Source organism: Sander lucioperca, chromosome 10 (assembly GCF_008315115.2).
Source record: "Sander lucioperca isolate FBNREF2018 chromosome 10, SLUC_FBN_1.2, whole genome shotgun sequence".
Classification (NCBI taxonomy): Eukaryota; Metazoa; Chordata; class Actinopteri; order Perciformes; family Percidae; genus Sander; species Sander lucioperca.
In genome coordinates, this window is record NC_050182.1 from 39,858,292 (window position 1) to 39,871,275 (window position 12,984).

Sequence of the window (12,984 nt, forward strand, 5' to 3'; positions counted from 1 at the left end):
ACCACACTGTAAAAATATGCTGTTACAAGTAAAAGTTCTGCATTGAAAATACTACTAAAGTAAAGGTCTGTAAGGATAATCAGGAAAATGTAGTTAAAGTATTAAAGGTAAAGAACTCTCCTCCCATTGTAGAAACTGGAAAACGATCCAAACAGGTGTGTGTTTAATGGTCTAATCATCTCAGCTGGACTTGTAGGACGTTATATTGTTGGCTAGTTTCATTTTATAATAAAATATGAGATTTTATAAATTACATGTGTTTTGTGTGCAGAAATCTAAATGTGTAAAGTAACTAGTAACTAAAGCTGTCAGATGAATGTAGTGGAGTTAATATTTCTCTCTGAAATGTAGCGGAGTAGAAGTAGAAAGTGGCATGAAAAAAAAGACTCAAGTACAAGTACCTCAACACTTGTACAGTAAAGTACAGTACTTAAGTAAATGTACTTAGTTACATTCCACCACTGAACGTCCTGCGGTTGGAATCCTTTCCAGTGAAATACAGCCACACATTAGACCGTTTAGCATTACAACCATGTTTAAGCCAGCTACTAGCTAACGGTAGCCTAACGTTACCTGCTGCAAAGTGTAACATTAACTAGCATCACGTAGCTAGGCACTCAAATCTACGTTATCATTCTGTCCCGTAGATACCGGTCATGTTCATTTTTATACAGTGCTGAAAAAAATATTTAAAAATCAATTGACAGATAATCGCCAACAATTTTGATAACGATTCATCGTTTAAGTCCTTTATGTGTGTGAAATGAATTGAACATATTGGATGTATTAATCAATGAAATGGTTTCGGTGAAGCCTGGGATTCTATGTGTCTGAGTTGTGAAGTTCAGATGCGAGTCAGCTGACAGTCAACTGAGAGTTAGCATTAAAGGTGACACCCTGTACTGAGGAAGAGCTAAGATACTGGACACATGATGAAGACTCAGTGATTCAAACGTGTCATGATGTCAGCAGCCGCTGTTCGTTGGTTTACCTGACGCTAGGGCTGTGCAATTAATCAAAAAAAAAAAAAAGATTATTTTGCACGTAAATGCTTACTTTTGAGGGAAAAGTACAAGGGAAATTTCAAAGTTCAAGGTGTTTTCACTGTTGGTTGGCGGGCGCACATATATAGAGGTTTACTCCTTGACACAGCGGCCGCGGGTTCGACTCCAACCTGCGGCTCTTTGCTGCATGTCATTCCCCCTCTCTCTCCCCTTTCATGTCTTCATCTGTCCTGTGGAATTAAAGGCCTAAAATGCCCAAAAAAATAATCCTAAAAAAAAAATAAATAAATAAAAGAATTGCACCATCTTTTCCAAAAGATAATGAGTAATAGTGCTAAAGAATTGTGATTTTAACCCCCCCCCCCCCCCCACCCTATTTTTAATTTAAAAAAAAAAAAAATTTATAAATCTTTATTTTGTGTGTTTTTAATTTTACATTTGATTGTAGATTTTACTTTACTATTAATCTTTTATTTGTAGTGTTGTAATGCTAGTTCAAGGCATTTTGATGAATGATGTTTATGACGGATGTTGGAAAAAATGGAAATTATTTTTATATATATATATATATATATATATATATATATATATATATATATATATATATATATATATATATATATATATATATATATATATATATATATATATATACACACACACTGATACACACTTTATTCTATGTATTTCCTGTGCAATTTCCATCAATAAACAGATTTCAAAAAAAAAAAAAGAATTGTGATTTCAGTATTGACCAAAATAATCGTGATTATAATCTTTTCCATAATCGAGCAGCCCTACCTGTAAAAGGCGCACCATGTTTGGGTCTTTTTTTCCATGCCATATCAAGTAAAGGGATTTGATTCATCACATCGACTCTGTCATTTCTAACAGAACTAGAAGAATTTCTCCGACACAAGCAAATCTAAATGTGTTTAGTTTTGGACTGTTGGTCAGATAAACCAAACCATCTGAATACGTAAGCCAAGCTGGGCCCTGGGACTTTTTACTGTTTTCTGATATTTTAAAACACATTTTACTGGTCAGATGAATCAGCAACAATAAGTACAGTATGGTTGCAGCCTTTCACTGTGAATTTACTGAATATCTGTCGGACGGGCTCCGAGCGATTTACAGGCAGCTGATCTGATCATTTCAGTGAAACAGTTAACTGTTTAATTGAGAAATGATTGATGGATTCCACTATGAATGGGAATTTATGTCAAATGGCAACAAAATCTGTATCATTAGTGTTGTTTCATTTTTCTGAAATGTTTAATGAATATTACTGGTTTCACCTTCTTCAAAGAAGAACAGTTGAACTGAAATGGTACGCCATTTTTCACTACTGTCTGACATTTTAGAGACCAAAGGATTCACTGTTTGGTCAAGACAACCGGCAGATTAATCGATAATGAAGAAAATCGATTTAGTAGAAAATAGTTTTGGCTTTAAACAGCTGGAATCAGGCTCACGTGCGTTTCTGTTTAACGGCAACAGAAATGGGAACAACGCTTACTTAATAAAGTCAGGGCACCTTTTGTGAAAAAAATGCTAAATATATAAATATTAGGTTAAGGTTATGTCACCGTGGTTCCACCTCCTTTACTGTAAGTTGAATCTACATGGTCCACATTTTGTTCTTGCATATACTGACAGGAAAATGGCATTCAAGTTTAATTTGACATTTAACATTTAAAGAAGTTTGAATTTATGCTGAGGTCAAGTACATCCTATACATGAGATTCAAACCCAATGGAATAATCGATGATGATGATGATGATGATGATGATGATGATGATGATGATGATGATTCTGTAAGCTGAGTCTACATGGTTCATACTCTGTTATTGCATATACTGACAGAAAAATGGCATCCAAGTTGAATTTAACAATTAACATTCAAAGAAGTTCTGAGGTCAAGCACATAACATAGGCTATGAGAAACAAACTGATGATTTTATGGAAAATTATGTAACCTGAGGATCAGAATTGAGCAATCAACCTCAAATTCAACAGCAGATTTCCAGGGACACATTCCATCTATGTTTCCTCAGACGTTGTCCTCATAACTCTTTATAAACCTGACAGTATTTACTATGGATCAGTGTCTTAGAAATCTGGCAGTACCCAAAAAGGAATTGTGCTGAGGGAAATGTGGACAGGCCAAGTTGATGCAGGTTTTCCATGGCCGCTAACCCCAAACTGTGAGCAGGCATCACCGCGGTGAAGGAAGAGACATTCACACTCACATTTTGGACAAAGAGCTGCAAAATGGGCTGGAAAATAAAAAAAAATAATAAATAAATAAAAAAACGTTACTCACCAATACTCCTGAAACTCTCGGACAAAGTTCTCCTCAACTTTTTCATTTTGCCTATTTTCTCCGGGGGCTGGGAGGCTGGCATCAGGTCGCACATTTCTTTTCCACCGAGTTTCGCGGCAGCGGGATGGGGCAGCGGACTGGCAGCGGACCGGCAGCAGTTAGAAGCGGGGAAGGAGGACCGGTGCTCAGTGAGCCCTGCGGGGCTTCTTCAGCCCAGCTGCAGCGCTGCTGCTGGGAAACAGGAAACGGAGCTTTAAGGGCTCTCACTTCTCTCATCAACTAGCAACAACAAATGCCTTCTGGAGATTTTCTCAACAATGCAACTCCATTTCCAAAGAGGCGATAAAAAGTCTGAAGCAGATCCAAACTACAAACCGTAATTTGCTGTGCCTTTCTGCTGCGTATTTTCTTCGGTTAAGATCTATGAATCGCATGAGCTAGCTCGGACTTCTTTTCTTCTCTCAGCGTCCCAGGCGCTCCCTTGCTCCTCCACCGCAATCGAGATGTCATTTTTGGGATTCTCTATCTGGTTTCGACCCCCTAGGCCCCGCCCTGAATGCGAGGATTGGAGGAACTCCCGTGGAGCACCGCGTTTCCATTGGTCCCTGAGACTGGCCGTCAGAGAGTAGGCCCCGCCCCGTTATGTGTTGCAGGAGGAGGGATATTTTTTTTTTTTTTTCCGGGGAGTCAGATTGTTGTCAACGCCGCTGCTTGAGACTTCTGCCCTCAGAGCGACCCTGTAGCCGGGTACAGGCCGAGGTGTTCCCCGAGCAGCAGCCTCAACAGCGGGGTGTTCCGCCTTTCACATGGGAAAACCAGAGGGGGTGTTTCAGACTTTAATAAAAGATACCAGATAAGCCCGGGCTCTGCTGTCATCCGTGTTTGATTTAGAATCAGAATCAGAAAAGGGTTTGTGAGAATTTTGAATGTCAAACACTTCATTTTCTGCGTTCTGGTGAAATTTTCTGCAACAATTTGTGCCTTTTTTGCATCAAGTTATGGTACAAATGTCTTTATTTATGTAAAGAAAATTATAATAGGTTTTTGGGGTAGGTTGCACTGCATGGCCAGTTTTGATTATTTACATTTACATCCCCCCTGTAAATTATGCATATGAATGTGGGCATACTACTACATATAGTATGCCCACTACAAAAAAAAAAAATGGAATTGATATTAAGGCTTTTCGAGTAGGCCTACTTTAGTGTGATATTAAGGTAAACTGAGTAATTTAGTTCAGTTATGAATAGGCTATGTATAATTTTATCCTGTTTGCTGAACCACAGGTTGACAGATTTAGTGCCCTGTGTATTGCTGTGCCTTCAACATAAAGCAATACAGTGCAGTAAACTGATACTGGGGTCCTGTCAAATGTATATATATATATATATATATATATATATATATCTCTATATCTGCATGTTCTGCAGCGTTTGTTAGTTTTTAGTTGGTGGCGTACATCTGCGTATCACGTAGACTACACCAGTTTATTGCCCCAATAAGTCACACTTATGTGGAATTTGCCTTGGTGATTGGCGCATACATAAACAAACAAACAAACAAACAAACAAACAAACAAACAAACATATTAAACATTAATATGAAATAAACAATAAATACAGAAACAAATATATATTGTACATACAAAATAACATAAGATGCATTGCATAAGATAAAAAAAAAAGAGGCTGAATGGGTTGAGTGCATAATGTGGTCAAGGAGGTGGAGGAGAATGGAGGTAAGGGACTAAATAAAATCTACAATATTTCATGTCATTTATTTTTCATTTATTTTATTTATAAAGGACAACATACATTAATCAACATTTCTGTGAATGTGCCAGTGTTAGCCTGCCAGCTAATTTTCAACTGTAGTCTTTTGGCCAGATGTTTTGAGAGCAGAGCAACAGAAAACAGCAAGACGTTAGTACGGGTTAAAATGTACAGACAGAAGTCAACAAGACACCATAAAGACAGCTATAGCAACAAAATAAGCTTTCTCAAGAAGCCATGCAGAGCGACAGGAAGCAGCAAGACATTAGTACGGTTGCCATGCAAGCAACTAAACGCAGTCAAGCAACACAGATTAGAGCCATTTTCTTGAACCATGCAACCATGCAAAGCAATAATAAGCAATGACACAAAAATTAAATTAAATACATCACTCATGATGGAGATCTTGATACAATATTAAAAGTTGCAGTATTTCATTTCAATTTTATTTATAGTATCAAATCATAAGAGTTATCTCAAGACACTTTACAGATAGAGTAGGTCTAGACAACACTATAATTTACAAAGACCCAACAATTCCCCTGAGAGCAAACATTTAGTGCAACAGTGGCGATGAAAAACGTCCTTTTAGGCAGAAACCTCGAACAGACCCAGGCTCTTGGTGGGCGGCCATCTGCCGATGCTGGTTGGGACACAGAGACACTGATACAGATATACAGATATACAGATTTAGAGAATATGATTCATAATAATTATAATAGTTGGTATGATGAACAATGACAATTATAGTAACAATAAATATAATGGAACTATAACTAGAAATAATAGTTGTAGCACTGCAGGGCATAGCAGGGTGCCGAGCATGACCACGGCGGCAGCTGCAACCACAATCCAGGTGCCACCCCAATCCAAGGAAATCTGGGAGGCGAGAAAACATAAGGACTCCGGGGAATAAGATCCCCAGAGCTAAGTTAGTAACATGCATTACTGGGACAAGGTTGCACACAGATGGAAAGAGAGAGTAGAGAGGAGCTCAGTGTGTCAAAGGAAGTCCCCCGGCAGTCTAAAACTATAGCAGCATAACTAAGAGCTGGTCCAAGGCAAACCTGAGCCAGTTCTATAAGGGTTGGTAGATGAATCTGACGACTATGAAGAGAAGCAGAGAAGAGAAGGGGGGCCGTGTCTGAAGCTATACACCCTCCCCCGCCGGTCTAGGCGAACACTGCAACTCCTCACTCCCTAACTATAAGCTTCATCAAAGAGGAGAGTTGTAAGTTTACTCTTAAATGTGGAGACGGTGTCTGCCTCCCGAACCCAGACTGGGAGCTGGTTCCACAGGAGAGGAGCCTGATAGCTAAAGGCTCTGGCTCCCATTCTAGACTCTAGGAACCACAAGTAACTCTGCATTCTGGGAGCGCAGTGCTCTAGTGGAACAATAAGGCACTACGCGCTCTTTAAGATATGATGGTGCCTGACCATTAAGAGCTTTGTAGGTCAGGAGAAGGATTTTAAATTCAATCCTGGATTTTACAGGAAGCCAAAGCAGAGAAGCTAATACAGGAGAAATATATCTCTTTTCTTAGTTAATGTCAGTACACGCACTGCAGCATTCTGGATCAGCTGGAGAGTCTTAACCGTCTGAGGACGACAGGCGTGTAATTGCGTCAAAACAATGTTGTTTTTAATGTCTCTATTAATATTTCAGCGATAATACAGTGCAGAAATTTGGTTTGGATATAACCAGAATCAGCAGAATCTCCGCATCTGCGGCCTTTTATCCCAAAGATCACGTCGTGTCACTCACACTGCAAATAACGAGACAAGGAAGATGACTTGTGATACTCTTCATCTGTCTCTCTGTGTATAACTGGTGGACGTGTGTGTTTGTTGTCCGTTTTGTGAAAAGAATTTGGTAAACTAATGAGTGTAGGTGTCAGGCTGGCCGAGTGCTAAAAGCTACAACTGAAAACCACAACCATGACAGTAGGTATGTTTTCAAAAGATTTGAGATTTGAAGAATTTCAAAAAAGTGAACATCAACTTTTCAGCTTTAGGGCCAAATTATCTCTTTACAAATTGCTCTGTGACAAATATGGGCATCACTATACAGAAAGTTGACTTCGTTCTGAACATTTTGATATGAAACACATGGGGATCAGTTATATGCAAATACCCTTAAAAGGTGAATTTAGAAGATATGTAAAAATCAAGAAAATGCCATTAGAACTCAGAGGTTTAAAACCAGAAAAAGACAACACTTGTAGTGGTGTATCACAATATCATGACATCCAAAATGTAACAGGATATCTAGCCTCATATATCCATGTCCATATAATATCGATATATTGCCCAGCCCTAATCCAGCAGCCCATTTCTGCCACAATAGTATCATATTATGTCAGTTACTTTACAATAGCATAGAGTTGGGATTAAAGCTAAATCAGGGCTATCCAACCCCTGCATCAATAACCTAAATCCTGCAGCAGCTGGCCCATGAGCTCCGCTCTGCTTCTTCCATGTGTCTCTATGTGCTGGCTGCTCTCTCAGCATGTCTGCACTGCAGTCACCACTGCAGCTGCATGAGTAATTCAGAGGCATTGGAAGAACAATGGCGTGGCAGTGCATATGTATAGCCGACATCAGGGGTCTTCAACGTTTTTTTAAGGCTGGGACCCCTTAACTGAGAGAGACGGAGCAGGGACCTCCTACTACATATATTGTATAAAATTAAGTTGCATATTAAACTGGGCCTACAATAACGTGTAGGGCTGCCCATATATCATGCCTTTTTATTGCATAGATTACTAAGGCATTAAAATAACAAATAGGCAGATTTGTATTTGCTAATAATGTTGGATTCATGATAAGACAAAAAATGAACAATAATTTGGAAGAGACTCGTGTTGGATCTGGTCCTCAGTTAAACTGTCAGAGAGCAGCATGGTCTGACTCCAAACACCTACTAGAATGCAAAGGGCTGAAATGTTTTACGGGCTAATTGCTTTGACTGCAGCACAGTGATAATTGAGACAAATATACAGCTTCATTAGTTTGAATTGGTCCTTCATTATAGAGCCAGTGTTAATGATGCATGCACACATTTTGCATCAATTGAACAGTGTACCTTTACAGTCTGTGTAACAACATTATCTAATGCAGAGATCTTCCACAGGGGGTCAGGGACCCCTAGGGGGCCCCCAGAGATACTGCAGGGTACAGCTGGTCGATATGCAAAAAATCCAATATCAGGATATTTTTGACCAAATACATCGATGTTGATATTGCGGTGATGTTGTAGGGTGGACTATTGGTGCTTTAACAAAATATTAAGACAATGAGAGTTTTGATAAATAATCATCAGTAATCGGGATACAATGACTAAGTGGGTAAAGGCAAATAATAAGACAGCTAGTAAGTCTCGTAAGTTTAGTAAATAACATCACTTTACTGAAATGCAGTCTTTAAAACCAGGAAAAGACAACACTTGTGTCATATCACAATATTAAGATATCCAAAATGTAAGATGATATCCAGCCTCATATATCGATGTTGATAGAGTATCACTATATTGCCCAGCCCTACTGCAGGGGGGCCACCAAATAATTCTTAATTTTTTTTCAACTAAAATGTCTTATCAAGAATGCAACATTTTTAGCAAATAAAAACCAGCCTATTTGTAAAAAAACAAACAAACCCAAAACACAGATGATAGGCTTACTGGCCTTCTAGGTAAGGTACTGTAGTCACTAAGGTAACCATCCACAGATACAGTTCATGCTAAGGATTCACCGTGCCACATTAATGCCACAACATATAAACATGATTATAAAATCATGTCAACAGTTATTTGAATAGCTTAGTATTCTATGTACTAATTACTAAAGGTATGTTTAAAGGCTTTAGGCCCTACACGTTATTGTAATCCCAGTTTAATATGCAACTTAATTTTATACAATATATGTAGTAGGGGGTTAGGGGGTCATTTTGGCCGACCCGACATGTTCAGTCGGGGACAGGGCAGTCGGGACTCACCCGGAAATGGGGAGCGGATGAGCCTCTCAAAATCTGACGAAAATCTTTTAAACTGACCTTTGTTGATCTGAAATGAAGACAGATTCAGCAACTGCATGGCCTATTTCTCGCTTAAAATGTTTTCAGAAACATGTTTCGGTGAACTATTTTAGTACAATATGAGATCGTATTCTGAACAAGCTGCCATGAAGGTCTGGCTATGAATTTCTGGAGAAAAAAGACCCACGTGACACGTTCGTCCTATCAGCTGCCGGTTTTCATTTTCTGGGAAACAATACAGAGCAGCGCCGCCTGCTGCTATGGGGACGTATTACATTTTGCGCATGCGCAGAGCGTACGCTCAAGTCGGCGTCGCCTCAGTGTGTTTTGAGGCATTTTTTTGGACCACGGGGACCCGACTGATCAATCCGACTGCCTTTTCTGCCGACGGCCGGCCGTCTGGTTGGTGTGTAAGCACCTTAAGGGGTCCTTAGTCTACAGTATATCCATGAGCTTCCACTTTCAGGATTGTTCCGGTGACACCGGAAATTCCGCCGGATGTCCCTCTTTTCGGCCGGATGTCTGTTTCCTTCCTCTTTCTTTGTGTTGGCGTTCTAAACTCCGGTGGATTTCTGAGGACTATGGTTAACTGCTCCTCAGATCTCTGCAGGGTAAATCCAGACAGCTAGCTAGACTATCTGTCCAATCTGAGTTTTCTGTTGCACGACTAAAACTACTTTTGAACGTACACGTTCCACCAAAACAAGTTCCTTCCCGAGGCTATTTAGCAGAGGCACCGTGGCTCCGTCCGGCGCTTAGCACCGCCCAAGACGATTGTGATTGGTTTAAAGAAATGCCAATAAACCAGAGCACGTTTTTCTCCCATCCCAGAATGCTGTGTGGACTAGCCAGACCTTCCTTTGCAGCGCTGTGGAGGAAGGTCTGGCAATGCGAGACTAGGTTTAAACTAAAAAAATGCAAACAACCCAGAGCGTTTTCTCCTATCCCAGAATGCATCTGGGGTGTAGCCAGACCTTACTCCACAGCGCTGTGGAGATAGGTCATACATTTGATCATTCCTATCATTTCATAGGCACATGGTAACGATTTTGTGCAAAATAATAATCTGTGAAGTAACTACAATTCAAAGCTGTGTGATAAATGTATAAATGTAGCGGAGTAGTAAATATTACATTTCATTTTACATTGTAGTGGAGTAAAAATATAAAGTAAACTGTTGTGGCCATAGCCACACAATTGATGGTTTAAGGTTGTAAAAACTCACCCACATCACCACATATGCTACATATTATTTTAAGTTGCGGTCCGATAATGGTACATAAAAGACATTAGTTTGTTTGGTTTGAAATGACATTATTAGCACCTAGACAATACACTACCACACAGTTTACATTTAATTTAACATTAAAGGCCCCATATCATGCTCATTTTCAGGTTCATATTTGTATTTTGGGCTTTAATGTTCAAAAAACACGTTAAAGTGTAAAAGTATCTGTGTGAATATACCCTCTGTCTGAAACGCTCCATTTTAGCGCCTGTCTCTTTAAGACCCCCTCCTGAAAAAGCCGCATCTGTGCTCTTGGAGTTTCTGCACCGTCATTGCAGCCGGGGAATGACTGTAACGGCACTATAGCGGCATTTTCTACCTATATATAGTATAGTTGTGACATCACAACGTACAGAAGTCCTGACGGCTCGTTTAAAGACAGTTTCTGAATACGGGCTGTGTGCGTTTCTCTGTGGATTGAGTGTTTCGATACTTTCACAGTATTTATTAGCACCTCCACCTGCTTTATAATAAAAAAATACATGACAATCTCACTTTTTACAATAGGGACCTTTAATGTGTTGAGTTACGTGGCTGCAGTTGTGACAAAAAATGGGGCAGAGGGTGGAGCCTGATTTTATGCAGAGGCGTCTTAGATGTGACAGCAAGGGGTGAATCAGGGTTTCTTTCTGGAAGTTTAAGTTATTGTCCATGCTGTCCTCCCCTCTGTGTGTTTATTGGTTTGGTCAGTTTGTATATAAGTGTCCCTCACATCTCATTTGGGAGGTCTGTTAATTGAGTTAACCTTTTGATTTTGTTACCCTTATTTTTTAGTAGAATTTATGTTTTGTTGACCTTTTTTAAGGGCCCTATAACTCTTTAGCTCATTTGCTTGTTGAATCTTTGTTTTGGGAAAAATAAACCCAACTTTTTTAACTTTAAACCTGTCTTCCTGTGTTCCTCCCACGGCACAAACAATGGAAATACTTAAGTAAAGTACAATTACTTTAAAACTTCACTGAAGTAGAGCACATGAGTAAATACACTGAACTGATGTTCTGTGACAGTTGCATTTTAATGTTGATGTTTGGAGAGGAGCTACTTAAATTATTTACATACTGTTGGGTAGTTCACTCTGTACAAACATATATTTCATAGGCTGAGGATAACCTTTGTGTGCACAATATTAATCTGTGAAGTAACTAGAATCCAAAGCCCTGAAACAAATGTATAAATGTAGCGGAGTAGAAAATATAAAATTTCCTTTTAAATTGTAGTGGAGTAGAAATGTAAAGTAGCAAAACAATGGAAATACTCAAAGTAAAGTACAAATATGTTCAAACTGCACTGAAGTAGGGCACATGAGTAAACCCACTGAGGTACATTCCACTACTATATCACACTAAAACATCCCCACATAGAACAATCCAATTTATATACATTCAGTTATTACATTATATTATAGGGACGCAAAATATGGTCTGAAATATGTGCCACCAAAAACTGAATTTGAATTGCTAAACTTGAATAATTATTTAGTAGGAGCTGAAACATACATAAAAATATTTGTGCTGGAATGTTGTAATTTCTTTTTGTTTTATAAAATTGGTATCGAAAAAAAGTATTGTTTAGCAACCGTTATCGAAGTCACGGTATTGGTACAGGTATCGGAAATTTTAGAACAATAACCAGCCCTGGGGCTAGGCTACATTTACAAAACGTAGCAGAGTTTTGAGCCAAAAGCGATCTCCGTGCACACAAGTGTTTTTAGCTCCAGTAGAAGAACTAATAGTGATGGTCAAATCAAGCTTGGCGAACCAACCACTGTCCAACCACCGTCTTTATTTTCTGAGCTCACTAGACGGTGCTTTCTGTTCAACAAAGGGTTGAAAACACACTGAATTGTCATTCCTTTAACCTTTTTCTTTGAACAGAGAGTGCCATCTAGTGAGCTCAGAAAATAAAGACAGTGGTTCACAAAGCTTCATTTGACCATCACTAGTAATAGGCCTAACGCTATATCTCATAACCCATAACTCAATTTTCTCGTATACTGGGCATAAACAGCAGGCAGCATGTATATCCCCGCCCCATTGCCATGGTAACGTTAGTAGCTTTAGTCTCAGAGAGCGAGACGTCGTGACCGATAAGACCCAATCAGGAGGAGAAACGTTGACTTCAGTGTCGGTGCTGCCAAAGGTCTCCGTTTGCGGCCGTTGAGACTGCAACACAACCCCGCAGATTCCAAACCAAAACGGGTCAGAAGAGTTTCCAAATGTCTCCGGTTTAGGGGCTCGAAGAAAAAGACATTCCCTTTTAAACCAAAACGCAGCAATGGAAATGTAGCCCTATAGTCTTTGGCCATTGCTGGAAGACACAGCAGCAGTCTGCATTCACTGACTTATCCTCTTCTTAACTAGCCTAGAAATCTAGACCACCCTAGCGGCAGCAAATGTAATTTGCAGATAGGGTCAGTCTAGCAACTCTCCGTTGGCTTGCGAGCTGGAAAACCCAAATTCTGGTCAGGCCAATCACATTGTGTATTGAGTCGGTGGGTTAGGGTTAACATAATGACGGCAGAGTTGCGACGGTTCCGCATGAATTCCCTGCTACTTGAAAACA

The 12,984-nt window shown here is 39.5% G+C and overlaps 1 protein-coding gene across 1 annotated transcript in view; it reads right to left on the reverse strand.

The window, feature by feature from the left end:
* The window catches only part of cdk14 (cyclin-dependent kinase 14), a 246,282-nt gene extending 242,425 nt beyond the window's left edge, over positions 1-3,857 (reverse strand). The window contains exon 1 of the mRNA XM_031322846.2: positions 3,331-3,857. Within this exon, the coding sequence (XP_031178706.1) occupies positions 3,331-3,424 (94 nt within the window). The 5' untranslated portion in view covers positions 3,425-3,857. The remainder of the gene's footprint in view (positions 1-3,330) is intronic.
* Between the last annotated feature and the right edge of the window lie 9,127 nt (positions 3,858-12,984).